This window comes from Podarcis muralis, chromosome 3, assembly GCF_964188315.1.
Source record: "Podarcis muralis chromosome 3, rPodMur119.hap1.1, whole genome shotgun sequence".
In the NCBI taxonomy this organism is placed as follows: domain Eukaryota; kingdom Metazoa; phylum Chordata; class Lepidosauria; order Squamata; family Lacertidae; genus Podarcis; species Podarcis muralis.
In genome coordinates, this window is record NC_135657.1 from 21,885,363 (window position 1) to 21,908,092 (window position 22,730).

At 42.6% G+C, this 22,730-nt stretch overlaps 2 protein-coding genes across 9 annotated transcripts in view; one reads left to right on the forward strand and one right to left on the reverse strand.

Moving 5' to 3' along the window:
- ABCG8 (ATP binding cassette subfamily G member 8) overlaps positions 1-13,954 on the reverse strand; it is a 26,811-nt gene extending 12,857 nt beyond the window's left edge. Inside the window, exons 1-3 of one of the 8 annotated variants that reach the window (XM_077925529.1) lie at positions 13,775-13,954; positions 1,146-1,299; positions 236-346 (exon numbers count right to left, since the gene is read on the reverse strand). In XM_077925529.1, coding sequence (XP_077781655.1) covers positions 236-346; positions 1,146-1,196 — 162 coding nt within the window. In that variant the 5' untranslated portion in view covers positions 1,197-1,299; positions 13,775-13,954. Of the gene's footprint in view, positions 1-235; positions 778-1,145; positions 5,422-13,774 lie in introns of those variants that run through there. The other 7 variants (XM_077925531.1, XM_028724809.2, XM_077925534.1 and 4 more) reach the window with 7 other exon arrangements.
- On the forward strand, positions 4,833-22,616 carry ABCG5 (ATP binding cassette subfamily G member 5). Its single transcript, XM_028724807.2, has 13 exons — positions 4,833-4,967; positions 5,428-5,549; positions 9,273-9,409; positions 9,549-9,647; positions 11,308-11,440; positions 14,665-14,804; positions 15,331-15,460; positions 16,347-16,563; positions 16,674-16,879; positions 18,020-18,158; positions 19,428-19,613; positions 20,745-20,857; positions 22,187-22,616. The coding sequence occupies exons 1-13, from the start codon at positions 4,861-4,863 to the stop codon at positions 22,381-22,383; spliced, it is 1,926 nt and encodes a 641-aa protein (XP_028580640.2). The 5' UTR covers positions 4,833-4,860; the 3' UTR covers positions 22,384-22,616.
- The last annotated feature ends 114 nt before the right edge of the window (positions 22,617-22,730 follow it).

A 22,730-nucleotide genomic window follows, 5' to 3' on the forward strand; every position in this document is an offset into this window, starting at 1 on the left:
ATTAACAAATGCATTATATTAGGGAAATTGCTTGCAAAAATGTGTGCATTTGTCAAAACTGTGTACAAAAAAATGTGTTTATAGTGGGAATTCAAACCAAAATGCAAATGAATTTTCATTAGGATTTTTAAAAAATCGTAAATTGCTTTTTAAAATTTCGGCTCGAATATTTTAAGCAGATGATTACCAAGCATTCTATCTCACTCTATGAATTTAAATAAATTCCCCACTTTACCTGGTAGCTGAGGTCTCTGACCTCTAGAACATTTGATTTGCCACTGTATGTGAAATAGAGGCTGTTATCATCTTCCGAGCAAAAAATTCTGTCTTGAAATCTCTTATTTACCTGTATAGAGATCATAACCAAGATGTTATTTGCATAAAGCTTCCAATTATTTTAAAAACAAAGAAGGGAAGGACAGTAAGTGTACATTCGTCAGCTAAAGCCGTGTCTCGTGTAACAAACCAAGATGTTATAGCAGCTACACCAGTGTCTGGGGATTTTGATCCATTTGGGGATATGATCCACAAATTCATGGTTGTCTTTGGCTCTTTAATATGTACCCATGGTGTGTTCAGGGATACATTTGCTTTCCACTCTTTACAATGAATTCCCAATGTGCCTTAAGAAGCCGCACAGCTATGGTTGTACCATTTAAATCATGAATGGCATAGCATGAAACTGGCAACCCCAGTTGAGATATTTTCCAGTCTGCTTGTGTATTGGAATTGTTCTTTACTGTTATATTGCTGGTTGTTTGGCTCCTTTGGAAGGAACTGCAGGATAGAAATATAATAAACAAATTAAAACAATAATGTATCCTACAGGTCATTCACCACTGTTCTATTCACTAATTCAATTTTTAATCTTTCAATTCAAGTATGACTTTTTAGTACATTGTATTTCTGAATTTTATTCCGTTTATGAGTCAGATTTTTGTTTTAAAAACTAAAACCACTTCCACTCTGCCACCCCTCCAAGTTCAGGTAGGTAGCCGTGTTGGTCTGACGCAGTCGAAATAAATTTAAAAATTAACAAATTGTCCAGTAGCACATTAGAGACCAACTAAGTTTGTTCTGGGTATAAGCTTTCGTGTGCATGCACACTTCTTCCCCTCCAAGTGTCAACCTTAAATTTCACTCACTTTCTCGGTCTCCTCTTCCCCCAGGGCAGGTTCCCGTTGAAAGTTTTCCATCCTTTCGTTCTCCACAGCAGTAACTTTTGCTCACCTCCTTTTCAACCGATTGTGTGTTTTCTCCTCTCACTCCAAGAAGGTAACCCAGAGTAACCTAAAACACCTGGACCACACCCTCTTCTGAAATACTGTGCTTACTACTGTGCTATAGTAAGGGTAAAGGTTCATCAGATAATAATTATGGTTTGCCTATCACCTGCTACAGAAACATATTTTTTTATTATACATTGAAAAACTACAGAGGTTTCTCCTTTCGGCTAAGCACCTGTTGGGAGCCAGGGACAGGATGACCTGCAAAGGAAGGCCCCACCTTTTACGTTCCTAATTTGTGATTTAAAAACATGACTGGATTTGTGATTTAAAAACATTACTACTATTGTAGTAATCCTGAAATTCATAAATTTGGCAGCTTGCAAGGTACATTATGTTCCCAATAAAAGTGTTACTTTACCTCCTTGGCAAAGCTCCCAGGAGCTGGTGGGGAAGAGACTGCGCCTGTGCAATTGTTGTTGAATTATATGGCACCAGTTGGAAAATGCCAGGACACTCAGGTTTTGTGAGCCTGTGTGGTGTAGTGCTTAGGAGCGGTGGACTCGTAATCTGGTGAACCGGGTTCGCTTCCCCGCTCCTCCACATGCAGCTGCTGGGTGACCTTGGGCTAGTCACACTTCTCTGAAGTCTCTCAGCCCCACTCACCTCACAGAGTGTTTGTTGTGGGGCAGGAAGGGAAAGGAGAATGTTAGCCGCTTTGAGACTCCTTAGGGTACTGATAAAGCAGGATATCAAATCCAAACTCTTCTCTTCTTCTTGCATGATGTATGGCGAGGGAGCAGCTGCAGTGACCTGCAACACCTGTGCCATGTTTGTCCTCCTGTCTGAGAACATGCAAAACTTCACCTACAACAAATGCAAACTGCTTGCCTTGCTGGAAGAGAAGGTACGGCAATGTGAGGCCCCTCTACCAATTTGTGGCAACATGAAGAAATTCTCACTAGACCAGAGTGGATTGTCCTGGAACAGAGATGCAGGCAGGGTGCCCCTAGGGAGGGAGGAAGATCACCCAATGCAGGAGATGAACCCCTGAGGAACGTTACACAAGAAAGCAGGACTGTCAGGAGCCATGCTGTGTCTCTGGAGCTGCAAAATCAATTCCACGCCCTCACCTCGGACACCGATCCTTGGTCAGAAGAACAAGAACAGCAGCTGCGGACCTCAGAACACACCAAGATGGCAGTGGAAGGCACAGTGCACAGAACAATTCCTGCCACTCCCCAGGAAAGGAAGAGATGTCTAGTGGTGGCAGGTGTCTCACTTCAGAGACAGCAGTGTATGAAGGAATGTCTCATGCTTTCAGTTGTCTCTATACTGATGCACAGAGTATGGGGAAAAGAAAGAACAATTTGGGTGCTTAATAAAGGATGATAAATATGGCCTAACAGGCATTACTAAAACCAGGTGAGATGAGACTTATGAATGTAATGTAGAAATTGAGGGGTATAACCTGTTCAAAAGGAACAGACCAAACAGAAAGGGAGGAGGAGTAGCATTATATGTAAAGGATGTGTACATTTGTGAAGCGATCCATGACTTGGAGCATAGAAGGCAGATTGAGAGTATATGGGTATACATTGTAGGAGAGGGGAAATGACCTTCTTGCTATAGACTTCTAAGCCAGACTGAGAACTTGGATGATGCCCTCATACAGCAGATTACCAAACATTCAAGAAGGAGAGAGATAGTAGTAATAGGAGATTTCAACTACCCTGATATGTATTGGACTTAAACTCTGCCAAGAATAAAAACAAAAAAATTCCTTCCAGTAGCACCTTAAAGACCAACTAAGTTAGTTCTTGGTATGAGCTTTCGTGTGCATGCACACTTCTTCAGATACACACTTTGATGGACTTCCATTTCAATGTGGTGCCTTCCATAGTTCCAGTTACAGATAGGTAGCCGTGTTGGTCTGCCATAGTCAAAACAAAAAAATTCCTTCCAGTAGCACCTTAAAGACCAACTAAGTTAGTTCTTGGTATGAGCTTTCGTGTGCATGCACACTTCAGATACACGCTTCTTCAGATTCTGCCAAGAATGTAAGCCCCAACAAATTCCTCCATTGCCTTGCTGACAAATTCATTTCCCAGGAGGTAGAAGAGGCAAGAAGTGGCTCATTACTCTTGGACCTGGTCTTCACCAAAAGGGAAGAACTGATCAACATAGTGAAAGCACAGAGAACCTTGGGAGGAGATGATCATATTCTCTTGGGTTTCATTATAGAAAGGCAAGGGGAAATTGAGTGTAGTCAGACATTCATTCTGGACTTTAAGAAGGCTGATTGCAAAGAGCTAAAGGAACTACTGGTTGAGACGCCATGGTCAGAAATACTCAAAGGCAGTCAGAGATGGGTGGGAGTTTCTTAAATGTGAAATATTCCAACAAGAAACAAAATAGGAGGCACCAAAAGAAACTGGTATGGCTGCATAATATTACAGATGATATGAGATGTAAGAGTGGCATGTATAAGAAATGGAAGAAAGGAGAAATCACAAAGGAAAAGTATAGACACATAGCCAACAGTTTCAAGGAGAAGGTCTGAAGCTGAGAATGAGCTCAGGCTTGCAAGAGAAGTTAAAAACAATTTTTGTTTGTTTGGCTATGTGTGAAGCAAGAGGTAAAAAACAAGCAAGTATGAGGTTCCTTGAGTGGAGATGGAGAAATGCTATTGGGTGACAGAAAAAGGCGGAACAGCTCAACACCAACTTTGCCTCTGTCTTTACCCAAAAGGAAAGCAGTGCCCAACCTGGTGATAACAGAATACAGTGGTACCTCTGGTTAAGAACTTAATTCGTTCTGGAGGTCCATTCTTAACCTGAAACTGTTCTTAACCTGAGCTACCACTTTAGCTAATGGGGCCTCCTGCTGGCATCGCCACGTGATTTCTGTTCTCATCCTGAAGCAAAGTTCTTAACCCAAGGTACTATTTCTGGGTTAGTGGAGTCTGTAACCTTCTGTAACCTGAAGCGTCTGTCACCCGAGGTACCACTGTAAATGATGCAAGGAGGGAGCTGCAGCCCAAGATAGGAAAAGAGGTGGTAAGGGAACACCTAGCTCCTTTAAATGAATTCACATCTCCAGGGCCTGATGAGCTGCACTCAAGGGTACTAAAAGATCTCATGGGTGCAATCCCAGAGTCTCTAATCCTTGAGAATTCCTGGAGAACAGGTGAGGTCCCTGCAGACTGGAAAGAAGCACATAGAAAAGTATGCTGTGCTTAATAAGACCTGGCATTGGTTTCTCAAAAGCAAGGTGGGGATGTAGTTCAGGGTGCCTTTATGACTGCCAAATTACTGGCTCCAAGTAAACCAGGTGCTGAACCACAGGAACACACCTTACAGGCAACACAGAATAGCCTAAAACGCACCTGTTTCTGAAATACTGTGCTATAGTAAGGGTAAAGGTTCATCAGATAATAATTATGGTTGACCTATCATCTGCTACAGAAACATACATCTTTATTATACAATGAGAAGCAACAGAGCAGGGTCACAGAAAGTGAGAAGCTGCTTCTTATGAACGTTTACAGGGAAGTTGCTTTTTAATTTGTTTTAACTGGCTTACCAGTGACGGAGAGATCATTAGGAAAATCCTCCCGGTTATTAGGGTCTGCATGACGGAGATGGCAAAGAATAACCCAGGCTCACAGGATGAAGGCAGGCAGATGACTTCGATATCGCACGACAGTCTCAGTATCCTGAATGTTTCTTATGCAGTCAGGTAAGTAAATGGCAAGACCGATTAAGAAATTTGGTTTTTGTGTATTCCAGTATGAACTTTACCTGAACTATACCTCCCAGTATAACATGCAGATCAGAATGTTCCAGCACAGTTCTTGGTTCAACATTGCAGAAACCTTTTCGACATGTGTCTCTCTTGAAAGCATGCAATTGAATGAATAATGATAATATTGCTTGTTGGACGAAAGCTCCCAAAGTGATATACAGGGAAATTTAAATGCATTTCTTTTTCACCTCTTCCAACTTCACCTATTAAATCTTGGAAGAGCATTTTTCATGCAAGTTGCAAAACAAAGCATAAAGGGTTATGGAAGTTTCTGTCCACATAACATTTCATTTTTAGAATGAAAATGATATCCTTTGATTGTTTTCAAAACACTACTGTATTTTACTTCTTTCCAAAGTCATTTCACATGAATTTCTCTCCCTTTCCCTCAAAGGGAACATGTGGGGCCCTGGTGGGATATTCGATCATACCGTAAGAAGTGGAACAGGCAGATTCTTAAAGATGTGTCATTTCATACGGAAAGTGGCCAGATCATGGGCATCTTAGGAAATTCTGGTGAGTAGTATATACAGCGGTACCTCGGGTTAAGTACTTAATTCATTCCAGAGGTCCATTCTTAACCTGAAACTGTTCTTAACCTGAAGCACCACTTTAGCTAATGGGGCCTCCTGCTGCCGCTGCGCCACCGGAGCAAGATTTCTGTTCTCATCCTGAAGCAAAGTTCTAAACCTGAAGCACTATTTCTGGGTTAGTGGAGTCTGTAACCTGAAGCGTATGTAAGCTGAAGCATCTGTAACCCAAGATACCACTGTACAGCTGCATTTTAACCAAACACAGATTTTCTACATTAACTACAGCAAACACTTCAAAATTTACTTAACCATCCCTCCTCCCAGGAAACTCTGGGAACTGCAGCACTGTGAGGGGAATTGGGGTCTCCTAACAACTCTCAGCACCTTTAAGAAACTGCAGTTCCCAGGATTCTTTGGGAGAAGCCGTGACTGTTTAAAGCGGCATGATGCTGCTTTAAATGTATAGTGCATACTGTCCTGAGCTCCTCGGGCACGATAAAAATGCACTAGGCACATTCATATGACAACAACTTATGTAAGGGACTGAACTCAGTGTCCAGCTCCTTGAATGCTACCTTTAAGGTCGCTAATCCTCAGTCTGGTCTGGTCAATTTCAAATACAAACAGGGTATCACATACCAGTGGCACAGTTGCACTTTTGGGGTTGGGACCATTCATCTTGTAAGTTTGCAAATTATCTATGTTAACGGAGGGGGAACCTACCCAAATCCATAAATTTAGTTAGATCATGTAATATATTTTAGGATATATAATTTGCTATTGTTTTCAGAGATTTCCCTTGATAATCTCTTGAAACTTTCCACTGACTTGCACAGCTGTCTTCCCCTCCCTCTGGCTTCTCCAGCCACTCACTCATCTGTAACAACAACAACAACAACAACAACATCTATCTATCATCTATCTATCTATCTATCTATCTATCTATCTATCTATCTATCTATCATCTATCATCTATCTATCTATCTATCTATCTATCTATCTATCATCTATCTATCATCTATCTATCTATCTATCTATCTATCTATCTATCTATCTATCTATCATCTATCTATCTATCTATCATCTATCTATCTATCTATCTATCATCTATCTATCTATCTATCAATCATCTATCTATCTATCATCTATCTATCTATCTATCTATCATCTATCTATCTATCTATCTATCATCTATCTATCTATCTATCTATCTATCTATCTATCTATCATCTATCTATCTATCTATCATCTATCTATCTATCTACTATCTATCTATCTATATCTATCATCTATCTATCTATCTATCTATCTATCTATCTATCTATCTATCTATCATCTATCTATCTATCTATCTATCTATCTATCTATCTCTATCTGTCATCTATCTATCTATCTATCTATCTATCTATCTATCTATCTATCTATCATCTATCTATCTATCTATCTATCTATCTATCATCTATCTATCTATCTATCTATCTATCATCTATCTATCTATCATCTATCTATCTATCTATCATCTATCTATCTATCTATCTATCTATCTATCTCTATCTGTCATCTATCTATCTATCTATCTATCTATCTATCTATCTATCTATCTATCATCTATCTATCATCTATCTATCTATCTATCTATCTATCTATCATCGATCTATCATCTATCTATCTATCTATCTATCTATCTATCTATCTATCTATCTATCATCTATCTCTATCTATCATCTATCTATCTATCTATCTATCTATCTATCTATCTATCTATCTATCATCTATCTATCTATCTATCTATCTATCATCTATCTATCTATCATCTATCTATCTATCTATCATCTATCTATCTATCTATCTATCTATCTATCTATCTCTATCTGTCATCTATCTATCTATCTATCTATCTATATCTATCTATCTATCTATCTATCATCTATCTATCATCTATCTATCTATCTATCTATCTATCTATCTATCTATCTATCTATCATCGATCTATCATCTATCTATCTATCTATCTATCTATCTATCTATCTATCTATCTATCTATCTATCATCTATCTCTATCTGTCATCTATCTATCTATCATCTATCTATCTATCTATCTATCTATCTATCTATCTATCTATCATCGATCTATCATCTATCTATCTATCTATCTATCTATCTATCTATCTATCTATCTATCTATCTATCTATCTATCATCTATCTCTATCTGTCATCTATCTATCTATCTATCTATCTATCTATCTATCTATCTATCTATCTCTCATTTATACCCTGCCCATCTGGCTGGGTTTCCCCAGCCACTTCCCCAGCCAGGATATTAAAAACACAATGAAGTGTCAAACATTAAAAACTTCTAAAAGTCAGATAGTTGTGTATTTCCTTGACATCTGATGGGAGGGCGTTCCACAGGGAGGGTGTCACTACCAAGAAGGTAGAGAACGAGATTTCGCTCTTGAAAACCTGATCAGGCATTCCTAAAATACGTTTATGAAATCTTGTTAAGTACCATTGGTACTATATTTTGAGGAAATTTTCTTTAAGATCTGCATAAATCAGTCTTGATGAATGTTTAGCCCATATCCAATGGCACAAGTTGTTTCAGGATATCTGGTATACTCCTGCGCCAACTTCACTTACTACCATATTTAATAGAAGTCAGGTTAATACAAATTTAGCTGTAGCGATGCAAGTGCCTGGCTATTTTTCTACAATGGGGGTGGAAAGACTTCAGGCTTACAGGCGCTCCTTTGCTTCTTACTAGAACCCACAACCAGAAACTAGTGCTAAAGACATAATATATAGAATTAAAGAATTATGAGCACAGTTATTTGTTTTAAGTACAGTGGTACCTTGGGTTATGAACTTAATTCATTCCGGAGGTCCATTCTTAACCCAAAACCGTTCTTAACCTGAAGTGCGCTTTCGCTAATGGGGCCTCCTGCTGCCACCGCTGCACAATTTCCGTTCTAATCCTGGGGCAAAGTCCTCAACCAGAGGTACTACTTCCAGGTTAGCAGAGTTTGTAACCCAAAGCATTTGTAACCCGAGGTACCATTGTACTGGAACTGAACAGAGCTCATAGTCCTTCTGGGCAAAAATCTGGTTTCTGTGCTTCAGGTGTGTAACCTAGGGCAGGAGATGTTGTTTTGTTGCTGCTGCTGTTAAATAATTGGGAGCCATAAAGCCTTGTCCATCAATGGGAAATCACCTTGAGATCTACCACTGGACCCAGATCCACCTTCAGCCCTTGCTTGCGGGGAACTTCATGCCCAGGGGCTGAAAGTCATCTTCTGTGTCTCTTAGTTCCAGCCTGTCATCCCCAGCTCACATGGGGTTCTGCCCTTCCTGTTCCTTCTTGCTACTTACCAAACCCAAGGACCAACCCACAACCTACATCCTTCCCTAAATTTGGCCTTTTGCCTCTGCCCACTAGTACCCAGGCCCACTCCCCCTTGCCCAGCAGCCTCGCCCTCTGATGGGCCATCACAGGCCTTTGTCTCCTGCTAATGGTCTATCCAGCTAGATCTGCCGAGCTGGCTTTGGCTTGTTAGCATAACTAAATCCAGGGGCATTCCATGTTTGGCAAAGTTTAATCAAACCTTGATTAATTCAAACTTTTACTAGATCCAGGAATTATGGGCTAGTTTGCCCTCCGCCCCCATTCATAACAATACTTATACTGAATTTTCCAATTTGCATTAGGATCGGGGAAAACAACTCTGTTGGATGCCATTGCTGGAAGGCTGAGCCATAAGACAAACTTTTCTGGGCAAGTTTATGTCAATGGACAGGAGCTGAAGCCAAAGCAGTTTCAGGACTGCTTTTCTTATGTTCTCCAGGTTGGTTTGTATTTGCATTTCTATAGGAGTCTCGGTCTTTCCCAGCCTTATCTGGGATTGTTCTGCCTGCAACACAGGAACTCTACTCAGTTGTCATCACCACATGGCTAAATTGACTGCATTTTCCCTTCTCTTTCAGAATGATACCTTGTTAAGCTACCTCACCATAGAAGAGTCTTTGACTTACACTGCCTTGCTAGCACTCCAGGAGCACTCCAGCAACTTTATAAAAAAGAAGGTCTGTACTGCAGTATAATGTTATGAAAAGTTAGCAGACTGAAGACAAGACTGTGATCCTCTCACAGTTAAGCCAACTTGAACAAAATAAATTATAATACCCCACATAACTATCACATGACACAGCACACACACAAACACACACCATTTGAGTGGCAATACCCATCAACTTGGGGGGGGGCCTGCTCCCTCAAATATTTTATTTGGGGGGCCGAAGGGACCTCGGCCCCTAGGAGTTGGCTCCTATGGTTAGGCTGTTTCAATCCTTTCCCTCAAAAGGCATAGTGGAACTGCTTCCCCACTAACCCCCCCCCCAAAAAAAAAACTAAGTTCACAAGATATCATAGTGTTTTAGAGATATAGAGGTCCTTGGAGGCAAACTAATTCAACTTCCAGATCAGTGCAGGATCTGTGATTCTGGATCTGCAACCATAACACCCCCAAAAGACCATCCAGCCCCCCAGTGAAGGAGGGCCTGCTGTTGGACCCAGAAACGTTACATGGTGTCAGAAGTGGAGAATGAGGAGTACGCTGCATGAACTGGCAGAGGCTTTCTGGCTGAAAGGCTACAAGCAGAAAGTAAGAAACTGTAAGGGAAAGCAATGAGGCTTATCCAACAACATCTGAAGGAACAGAGATTTCGAGGTCGGTGGTTCGAATCCCCACGACGGGGGTGAGCTCCCGTTGCTCGGTCCCAGCTCCTGCTAACCTAGCAGTTCGAAAGCACGTCAAAGTGCAAGTAGATAAATAGGTACCGCTCCGGCGGGAAGGTAAACAGCGTTTCCATGCACTGCTCTGGCTCGCCAGAAGCAGCTTAGTTATGCTGGCCACATGACCCGGAAGCTGCAGACAAATGCCGACTCCCTCGGCCTATAGAGTAAGATGAGCGCCGCAATCCCAGAGTTGTCCACGACTGGACCTAACGGTCAGGGGTACCTTTACCTTTACTTTTATTCTACCTGCAGAGAATGCACTCTGTCAGTAAACTATAGATCCTGACTAAATTAAGTTGAGTAGCACAATGAAAAGCATTGAATCAGGGGCATTGGAAGACTTCCTGGGAATGATCCCCCCAAGAGCAACCCTGCCAAGAAAATATCCATGCTGGTCCCAGTGTGCGTAAAAGAATTCTGCATATTTTGGTTGTGAAGAATGATTATAATAATGCTTAGCATTTGTATGGTGCTTGAGATTGCTTAAAGCAGAATGGCTTAGCTGAACATTTAAAGCACTTAACAGACATTCTCTTGGTAATCTTTTTAGTACCTCTGAAAGATAAGTCAGTATTGTTATAGCCCCCTGTTTACAATGGTGGGGCTAACGGAGAGAAAACATGACCTACCTGGGCCACCTAGTGAATTGCTGGAGAGATTCAAATTGGGCCATCTTGGCTCATAACTTGCTTTAAAATTATGTCCCTGAAATCTGGACCATCTGAATGTGAATTCAAATAATAGCTTAGTGAATTAGCTACATGGAGTTGTACGATGGTATATTTCTATTTCGAAGACTATCCGGGAAGCTTATTTTGTGATCATTCTGAATTAGGACTTGCATTTTGTACAGCATATATATATATGGTGTGCTCAAAGGTTGCTGGAGCTGCTGGGTAGACAATCTGAGACCCCAGGTTCTTCCTGAATTGTTTCTGTATTTTGCAGGTTGATGCTGTTATGGCTGAGCTGAGCCTCAGTCATGTTGCATGCAGCGTAATTGGAAACCGCACACTTCGGGGAATTTCTGATGGCGAACGGCGCCGCGTTTCAATCGCAGCACAGCTATTACAAGATCCCAGTGAGTATGGCGCCTAGTGTTTGAGAACAAAACAAACACTCTGTCCTTTTCGATTAACTGTCACTTGGTACATCCATCTACCTCCCATGTCTCCCCAACCCTTTTTTCCCCAATAGAACTTTTCATCTGTCACAGGGGCGCAATCTAACAAGGGTCGTTAACAAAGAGCGCAACGTGTCCTCCCCTACTTGGCTGATGGGATTTGTGATTTAGAAATCCCCAGGTTAGGTGAATTTGTTACAACAACCCAATCCCTCTAAATAGCATGGGAAGCCTGTCTTAGTGGATATAAGAAACTGTTTTATGGCTCAGTGACAGAGTTGAATTTAGGGGAGCCTGACTGGTGCTGGGCAGTGCCGCAAATTACAAACAAGAGGTGGTGGGCATCAAATTTAGGCATCGCAAGGGGTACCACTGAAATTTTAAAGCCCAAAGTCCGCCACTGTCTGTGATCCTGTCGATAGCCCTTCAGAGTCTCAGGTTGGGTCTTAGATCAGCTACCAGAGATCTTTTAACCAAATATTCCCTTTGCACAGTGTTTAGTACAAGCTCCCCAAGCTCTAACATGGCTAATTCCCACATTGTACTGCTAATTAATGATCATATGGATATTCTGGATGGGTACCTTCCCAAAGCAGAGCTGCTGATGGATATACGTGTGTGTTACGGCCCTCGAGGTGAAGCAACTGAGATCAGGATTGGGTGGGTGGGTGTTCTGATTTACAAAGGACTGTCCTCTATAGGAAGGGCAGTCTGTCCTCTATCCGGAGAGGGGGTGTTGTAGCCAGTCCTGGTTTCAAGTCAAAGAATGGAAAGGGGGAAAGAGCAGGAGCGGCCTTGAAGTCGCCCGTCAACATCTAGCACTTGGAAAGCGAACTGAACAGGGACAGGTCGCTTGATCACTATGGTGAGATAGAATCAGAGACTCATAGAGTTGGAAGGGATCCTGTGGATCATCTAGTCCAACCCCCTGCAATGCAGGAATGTGCAGCTGGGGATTGAAACTGCAATCTTGGTGTTATCGTTATTATGGTTCCACTATAATTATTATAGCATTTGTTTTTAAGTTTTATATCTATACAAATGGAGCTGGATAGCTCAGCCGGTTAGAGTAGTGTTTCCTGACCTTTTTCTGACCATGGCCCTCTTCCAACCTTGTTTCCTTCCTGTGCCCTCCATGGGTGTAGCCAAGGGGGGCAGCTGCCCCCCAATAAGTAAAAATCAATATAAATCAATACAAATCTGAGCTTCTGCCACCCTAACAAAAATCCTGGCTATGCCCACGCCCCCCACCCCCATCCTACTGGTAGAAAGGTAGCTATTTAAATGTTTTGTTTGTAAACAGAACATGTTTTATTTATATTTTTTATAATTTATACAAAATAAAATGATAGGAACACAATGAAATATTGTTGAAGCAGAAAAACATAGAATCATAGGCACATAAAGCTGGAAGGGACCTCAAAGGTCATCTTTCTAGTGCAACCCCCTGCAATGTAGGAAACTCAGCTAAAGCATCTATGACAGATGGCCATCCAACTTCTGGTTAGAAATGTACATCTTCCATGTACAGTGGTACCTTGGGTTACAGACGCTTCAGGTTACAGACTCCGCTAACCCGGAAGTAGTACCTCGGGTTAAGAACTTTACTTCAGGATGAGAACAGAAATCGTGTGGCGGTGGCACGGCAGCAGCAGGAGGCCCCATTAGCTAAAGTGGTACTTCAGGTTAAGAACAGTTTCAGGTTAAGAACAGACCTCCAGAACGAATTAAGTTCTTAACTCGAGGTACCACTGTATTATCAAAAGTACAACACTTATTTGATCCCAGTTATTTGACACAGAGGCGGAAACCTACAGATACAGTCAAAAAGGCACACAGGGAGTTCTGTATATAGGGGATAATTTTGAAAGGCAAGTGGTCCTCACTGACCTGGTGCAAAAAGATCTGAAGGAGCCCTGGCTGCCTAGATAAAAGACTATAGCCCCACACACCCTTACCTGGGAGTAAGGCCCACTGAACTCAGTGCGGCTTTCCTCTGAGTAGACACTTAGTTATTTACTAGATGCAAGTCAGCAGCACCAGACAACACTGCTCAGCTAGGCGCTGGGGTGGATTTCACCCCACGCCTTGCAGAGCCGGCCTGACGCTACCGACGGGCCCTGCGCCCCTCAGCAACATCCGAAGGCTCTGATCCGCTGGGCGCTGGGGTGGATTGCACCCTGCACCTTACAGAGTCAAGCCCAGGCTGCCACCGGGCCCAGCACTGGCGGCAGCAAGAAGCAGCTCTGGCTCTCCCAGCCCTATCCATTGCCACCCCACCACCGCACTTACCTGACCTGGGGGTTCTGGATTGCGGGCTCTGATGGTCAAAATGGGAGCCTCAGCAATCACCATCTTCTGCCGGAGACAAACCAGGACTGCTCCAGGAAAATGCAAGTGGCAAAAAAGGAGTGCTAGGCCCAGGTGGGCCGCCCCCTTACTCACTTGTGATTGGCCAAGTGGATATCCAGCCAGTCAGGACTAAAAAAAAAAAAGATATTTCCCCCTTCACTTCTCACTTTCCTTTGTGGCCACCTAGCCTCGTGCTGCCCCCCCCCCCATTTATGCTATTTTCACGTGTGGCCCCCTTGGGATAACTTGGGGCCATATGGGCCCCGGTCGGGAAACACTGGGTTAGAGCATGGTGCTGATGACGCCGACGTTGCAGGTTCAATCCCTGTATGGGACAGCTGCATATTCCTGCATTGGACTCAGCGGTTCTCAACCTGTGGGTCCCCAGATGTTGTTGGACTACAACTCCCATCACCCCTAGCTAGCAAGGCCAGAACTCAGGGATGATGGGAGTTGTAGTCCAACAACATCTGGGGTCCCTTCCAACTCTATGTATTAAATGTTATGTCTATATGTGTCCTCTTTTTGATGGTGCGTTTCCTCTTTTTCAAAAAAAGCAAAGTGTAAGTGGGCCCAGAAATGGATTAAGGTGGGAAAATGTTGGAATAATAGGCTGTCCATAATGGCCAGTCCCAGTTAGATTTCTAGCAGCCTTTTTTTAAAAACCAGCTGAAGTGTCTGGGGCTGTTTGCAAAGGCATAACAAGGTATTGTGGTAATCTAGCCAGGAGCATTATCTGGCTAACACAGAACTGGTAACCACACTGCTGCATGTCGCTGCAGTAACATGCCATTATGTGAGGTTTCAAGAGCTGTTCCTGTTGTTTTCAGAGGTCATCTTGCTAGATGAACCCACCACAGGTCTGGACTGCATGACGGCCAATCAGATTGTGTTGCTACTATCGAAGCTTGCTCATAAAGGCAGGATAGTGATTATTACAATACACCAGCCACGATCAGAACTTTTCCAGGTAAAGAATACTTGTATTAAACCACATTTTAATCATGGATGTGCTTTGTAAAGGAACAACAACAGGTTTGGTCTCAAGCATTAAATGTTATTGCTGAACCTTCAACAGATTGCATTCACATAGGTTGGGAAAAACAGATGGTAAACAGTGGATTTCACTTTGGGAGAAACCTTTCAAATCAGTATCAACCCAGCTTAAGGAGGCATCCTTAAAGCTTATTCAAAAATGGTATCTTACATTTTTGTTATCAGAACGGTACTTCTGCTATAAGGTTCTGCAACTCTCCAACATTTTGACTTCACCCCTGAATGTGCACTCTTCCAATGTCCTGAGACGGACAAATGCCAACAATATGAGGCTATAGAGGGACTTCATTGACTCAAAGAATGCACCACACAGATGTGGTGCTTTTCCTCATCACACAAATATTAAAACTGTACACTTCCTTTGTCATTAGGTATTCTCTATTTTTTATATTCTTTTCTTAGCAACATTTGCACATTAATGCTTGTTTGTTCCCCGCAAGGTATTTGATAAAATCTGCATCATGAGTTCTGGAGAACTGATTTTCTGTGGAGATTCATCAGACATGATCACTTTTTTTACCAACTGTGGCTACACATGCCCTGAACATTCCAGCCCTTTTGATTTTTACGGTAAGAGCTTCTCAACTAGGTTCACAAACACAGATCCTTCCAGTTCCCTGGCAAAAAATAATAATCTATGCAAGTATATTTTTGTTCAGTCTCATGGAGGTCAATGCAACTTACCTCCTTGAAGTCCCATTAGTTGGAAACTAATTTTATGCAAGATCACAGGCATTCAAAGAGCAGAGTGCTATTAGTTACTGTTTTCAATTCAAAGATCTATAGTGAACAAGATAAATTGGGGGTTGGGAAAAAGCATGCAATTTGTTTTTATTCTGCTGTGTTACTATAATGTTTTCTTTGCATAGGATTATGTCCAAAAGCACAAAGCAAATCAACCTCATATGATAGGGTTGCCATATTTAAAAAAGTGAAAATCTGGGCACAAAAGTTGTTGAGCATTTTCTTGGGGGGGGGGAGTGTTTGCAAAATCTAAAAAACAAACAAACAAAAAACCCTGACATGGGCTGCCATATGTCTTGCACAGAATTGTTTACAAGGGCTAAATACCGGCTATGTCCAGAAAATTCCAGATGTAAGACAGCCCTATCATATGGATGAATATAAGGTGTATATTAAATCTGGCTTAGAGGTGTGAAAGCAAGGCGCCTTTTAAACTTACCTGTTGTTTGTCTTCTGATGTGTTTGCTGATATTATTGTTATTGAATGAATATTTAATAACAGGAACTACTACTGCAATGATTATAATAATAGCCATCACTGCTGCCGCCGCCACACAACACAAGCGCCGGCTCATCTTCCTCCCTGAGCTCAGGGCTGGTGGGGGAAATAGGGACATTCTGGGATCGCTTTCATAATTCTGGGGCTCTCCCTGGAAAATTGGGACACTTGGAGGCTAGGGACTAATTCAATTTTGTCGGGTAAATTTTGCAGTGGATCTCACATCAGTAGACTGTCGAAGCAAAGAGCGGGAACTGGAGACTTACAGCAGAGTTCAAACCATCTGTTCCGCCTATAAAAATTCAGAAATCTTTCGCAGAACTCTGGAGGCAATTGAAGAAGCAAAATGCAAGGTGAAAGAGCTGCCACCAATACCTTTTAAATGCAAAAAGCCCCCCAATGTGTTCTTCAAACTATGGATTCTGCTCAGGTGAGAGAGCACAGCTCAGGAGCAATGAATGCAAGGCCTCCTATTTCTGGTGTCCTTCACAGCAAGAATGATCTTGGCCTGCAATTGCAGTAATTATTCTTCACTTTCAGGAGGACAACAAGGAATTTATCCAGAGATAAGATTGGAATGCTGATGCGGCTCTTCCAAAACATGTTCTTCAGTCTCTTTCTTATATTCTTCCTTCTGAGACTGTCCAGTGATGCTCTTAAAGGAGCAGTTCAGGATCGCGTAGGACTCATTTACCAGTGTGTAAGCGCTCCACCACACTCAGGAATACTCAATGCTCTGTCGTTATGTAAGTTTCCCTACAGCATCAGTAATGGTTGCAGAGAGAAAGGGTGTTCTGAAACAGTATATTGACTACATTATGGGTTTAGTTTGGAAACCTTTTTATGCATGTTGGAGCACAGACAATATGCCACTGCAACATGAGGCTGGACTCCATCAATAACCCTTTGGAAATAAATAGTATTAATCATTATCACACCTATGCCGTGCTTTAGAATTGTCAAATTCACACACATTATCTCAGCAATCTGCAGAATAGCTCTCTGAGATAAATCAGTATTAGGGCCAATCTGATAAATGTGTGAATCATCTAGATGACATGGTACATGAATGGATGTATTTAATGCTGCAAGGTTATGGGAGAGATTATTAGTATGGGGCAGGTATGAACCTTTTCCCTTGACTATGGTCTCAAAGAAAATTGCACCCTATATAAAGCTACTATTTCTTGGCACCAAAGATAGCTTGGGGGAGGGGCAAAATTCCTCCCCCCTCTGCAACAAGGCTGTTATTTTTAAGGAGGGGGGGACTCACATGTTAAATGCAGCCACACATTTTACACATAGTCTAGTCCGAATGTAAATTCTCTTAAAATGTGTAGAAATACCTTATGTATTTATTATTCTCTGGTATAGAGTTGTTTGTTTCCCTTTCAGTTCCTGCACTGAGGGCTGTTGGAGACCGAGAAAGTCAAGATGGTTTATATCAGAAATGGCAAATGTTGCTTGCCTCCATACTGTATTTATATTTATTTAAAAGCACTGCTTAATATACATTGTGACAAAGAACACAATCCACTCTAGGAAGTTCTCTTTTGAAATGAATGGGAGCTGCCCCAATGCAATACAGTGGAATCTCGGGTTACGTACCATCCTCCTTACGAATGCTTCGGGTTACGAGCTCCGCTAACCCGGAAGTAGATGCCCCTTGTTGCGAACTTTGCCCCAGGATGCGACCGGAAGTTGTGTGCTGGCGGTGCAGCAGCAGCGGGAGGCGCCACTAGCGAAAGCACGCCTCATGTTAAGAACAGTTTCGGGTTACAAACGTATTAATTTTGTAACCAGAGGTACCACTGTATAGATGGCAGACGTCGCTGCAAGACAACCACTTTGACTCTCTGGTATAGAGTTGTTTGTTTCCCTTTCAGTTCCTGCACTGCGGGCTGTCGGAGACCAAGAAAGCCAAGATGGTTTATATCAGAAGTGGCAAATGTTGCTTGCCTACATACTGCATTTCCTGCCTTTTAGCATCATCAGCATGGCACTATTTAGTACTGTTATCTATTGGTAGGTGCAATGGCAGTTGGTACGCCGGGTGATCCTTTCTGCACTGAAGTTACTTGTTGAATAGAGGATTCATTCTGTATGGCTCTGGTTTCTCGGATATCTAGAAGGCAAGAGTAAAGATCATGGAGATGGAAAGGACCTCAACTCCTGCAGGAAACACATTACTTCAGCATCCCTGATAGATGTCCATCTGGCCTCTAGCTCCTGCCAACCTAGCAGTTCAAAAGCATGCCAGTGCAAGTAGATAAATAGGTACCGCTATGGCGGGAAGGTAAATGGCATTCCGTGTGCTCTGGCACTCATCACGGTCCTCCGTGTGCCAGTAGCGGTTTAATCATGCTGGTCACATGACCCGGAAAACTGGCTGTGGACAAACGCCCTTGGCCTGAAAGTGAGATGCGACCCCATAGTCGCATTTGACTGGACTTAACTGTCCAGAGGTCCTTTACCTTTTTTACTCTGCCAAGTATTTAGTCTAAATCCTTTTGCTTTGAACCCATTGGTCTATGGCAGGCCTTCAGATAGTTGAAGATGGAGATTGTATCACCTCTAAATTGCTGTTTCCCCAGACTAAACTTTCCCAAGGCTTAAAACAACTAAGTCCTGTACAGAGTAGACTCACTGAAACAAATGGCCCTAAGTCAGACATGGCCGTTAATTTAAATGGAGCTACTTTGAGTCAGACAAACATTTCATCCTTTCCCCCTGGGGCTTGGTGGGTTTGATTGTACGTCGCTTAGGGTCAGGTCAGGCGGGAGAATATATGGCTCTTAGCTGCTCAACTCTCAGCCCATTGCTGGGAAGAATGAACCAATCTGTACATATTCAGCATAATGGCACTCCTTTTTGGAAGGGTACAAATTTGGATAGACAGGTGGAGGGATCGCTATTTTAAATGTATAGCCATATGGAAAGGGTCCCCCCACCATGTGAAAATGTGGCACATCAAGGAGAAGGCTTCTACCCAAGCTGCCTCTTGATATTCTTTTCCCCACAGCTGTGGCTTGTGAAGAATGATAGAATCATAGAGTTGGAAGGGACTATGAGGGTCATCTAGTCCAACTCCCTGCAATGCATGAATCTTTTGCCCAATGTAGGACTTGAACCCACAACCCTGAGTCTCATGTCAAACTTGACCTTCCCAGAGCCACCATTTCATTTCTGCTTAGTCACGGCCAATTTATTTATCTATTTCTGAGCGGAAAGATGGACTATTAAACATATTGCCTGCTGCTGCTTCTTTTTTAAAACACCCATTTTTCTTTGCAGGTCTATGGGATTTTACCCGGCGGCTTCTAGCTTTGGATATTTCGTTGCTGCCCTCGTAGTACCTTATATAGTAGGTGAACTGATTACACTTACCCTTCTTGGCATCATTCAAAATCCCAATGTGGTCAGTGGAGTAGCGATGCTACTTAACATGGGAGGTGCCCTAGCTGGAACTGGACTTGTAAGGTAAGGGAAAGAGTTATTTGCAAATATAAAGATACAGTTACACTATATTGTTGAAACAGTGATCTGCGTTTATGATGATTAAAATTGTTACTGGGAAATGATGGGGAATGAGAGCATTTGGCTCAACAAGATAACCTGTATAGTTAGCATCCACCTGTCTTGAGAGACAATGGAGTTAGCCTCCAGGGGAGCAGTCAAACCGCTGTGTTGGCAGCTTCTAAGTGATCTCTCCGGGGTACAGTGTATATGGAAGTCCTGGGCTGCCCCCTCTTGTCCTCGCTGATGTGGTCCAAAGGAAATCAGAGCAATCCATTTGGCACCAGCTTGGCTATATGAGTTGCCAGAAGGAAGCGGACAGGACTGTCTTAGGACTCTACTGTGTAGGGTTTACTCCTTAGCCGTTTCTTCTCCTAAAGATGTCCTGCAAGGCAGCAGAGATTTTGGTTCAGAGATTTCCCCAGGTTACCTTCCCAGGTTGATGAGCCCCATCTGCCTCTCACTTCCCTCTACACCACATGCAGAAACTGCATTCTTGACCATTGGACCCACTATTGGTCTTGTTCGCTCAATCTGCCAGAGCCTGTCTTCACGGGCAGGGGAAGTCCCTAACTCACCAAGGGTTTGAGACCCAACGGTGAGACTCTCCCCTAGTTTAGCTGGCCAGCTGAAGCTGTTCCCAAGGTGTGGCTGTTGTTGCTTGCTGACAGCTTCTAGAAACTACAGGCAAGAGCTGAGTGCAGGGGACCAAAGGCAGACAGACTATCCCAGAAGGAACACGATGATGTCACCCACCAGAAGTACTGCCCTCCCCTAACACGCCCCACCCCTTTTATGTATGTTGCTGTTCAGTCGTTTAGTCGTGCCGGACTCTTTGTGACCCCATGGACCAGAGCACGCCCGGCACTCCTGTCTTCCACTGCCTCCCGCAGTTTGGTCAAACTCATGCTGGTAGTTTCGACAAAACTGTCCAATAAGCTTCATAAAAACGTAACAAAAGTCCATGTAATCCACCATGGTTTCCGCCTCCGTTGTTGATATACGTGAGGCTTATAAATGTTTAATATATGCTGTGTCGCGAGATGGGAAACAAGATTACATAATTTGGGCATGACTTTTGTTTTGTTTCTGAAGGAATTTGGAGGAAATGCCAACTCCAATTAACATTCTAAGCTACTTTACGTTCCACAAGTACACCAGTGAGATTCTTGTTGTGAATGAGTTTTCTGAATTAAAATTTACATGTGGTAAGTACTAAAAAGAAAACACAACACCTCCAATTCTATTTATATGTTTTATTCGTAAGATTTATATCCTGCCCTTCATCAGAAATTATCTCAGGCTCAATTGCAACTATTAAAAAAAAAAATCCAGCGACCCACAATAGACCAACAACATGCAGTGGAAGTTATCCAAAGTAATCCATACATCTATCCCATAAAACGAGCTCAGCTGGATCTGTCCAAATGCTCAATTAGTCCAGGATACTGTTTTCAAAGTGGCTGACGATGAACAGCCATAGCTAGTGAACAAGCCAGAGGTGGGAAAAGCCAATTTTTGCCACTGAGGTCATCTGGGCTTCCAGTAACAGAGGAGAAACCAGAAAATCTATTTACCCTGATCCAGCAAGGGAGATGAAGATGAAGATTAAATTTATTACCGGCCAGGGCAGGAAACAACTATTTAAAATTCAGAATTAAAACAGATAAGAGTCACAGGAACAGTGTGAGTCCCAAAAACACATATATCAGGTGTCAAAGGCCAGAGGAAAGAGGTGTGTTGCATTTGCAGAAAACTGTATACTGTAGTGAAGAAGCCAAGTGCACATCTGCAAACACACCATGTTTTCAACTAGTCAACACCAGGCACAAGTGCTGGGAACTCAAATTGTTCTCAAAGCGCTGCAAAAGGCTTGAACACATCAGCTACCCAAAATCTAGTTTGTTCTCAGGCAGGAGTCAGAAACAGGAGGCAGAAACCTGTTGGCTACTGCAACCGTGCTTTATTTTTGTTTCTTGGGCTAAATAAAGTAACTTCATTCGGAACATGTGATATATAAGATGTAGGAAAAGCAAATGTGGGAGAAACTAAGACAATGGCCTGGTTTGGCAGTAAGGTAAGCCAAACTATGGTTTAGTAAGCCTGTGTGAATGTGCAACCTCCTGGAGAGAAGCTCACTCACAGCCACTGTGAGTACAGCTCCACTGCCCTGAGCAAGGCCAAAGTTTGGCCTCGCATGCTGCTCCAGCAGGGATTCCTGGTTAAACTTTCTCCACACTAACCATGAGCCATAGCCAAGTTACTATTGAGAACCAGCTGGTCCTGAAATGACAGGTGTGCTTCCTGGAAGTCTAGAGCTTTCCATAGGGACATCTCAGCAGAGACCCTGAAGAAGCGCTTTCAGCTACTTGGGCCAGTGGGACAAATCACTTTGAGAAGGGGTGGGATGGATTTAAATCTTGCCATAGCTGTAGCCACTGGTCCCTAACCAAGTGGTCAAGCTTTCTGAGAATGTAAACGTCTCCTTTTAGAATCTTCAAACCAACACTGTAATCTGAAAACCTTTCTTTTGGTAGGTCACTTCAACGATTCCACTGCGGCTGGGGCTCCCTGTCCATTCTCCCAAGGGGCTCAGGTCATTGAAATGATGTTTCCCGGTGCAGCATCCCGATTCACATCGGACTTTTTAATATTATATGCCTTTGTCCCAGCAGCCATAATTCTAGCAATTATCAGTTTTAAAATAAGAGATCAAATTATTGCCAGGAAATAGACGTGACACTAAATGGTCTATATGCTATTTCACTCTTGCAGTGTGTGAAAGTACAGCGTGAACTATGAAATCTAAACCATTCCCCGTTATTTACTTTTAGTTCTTCGGTGCTAATATTATGATAAACAAAAGCAGCTAATCCAGCTGTATCTCTTGTAAATTCAACTGCCAGGGCTGCATGAACCGCACCCTCTTAAAGAAAAGCAACAGTAATATATTGCCTCTTAGGTATTCAGGAGGATTTAGTTTTTCCACCCCAAACCCAGTTCTGTCCGAACAGCTGACTGGTGCAGTTATTTCTGTCCCCACCCCCACGCCAGACTGATTCTTTTCCTCTCCACATTGTG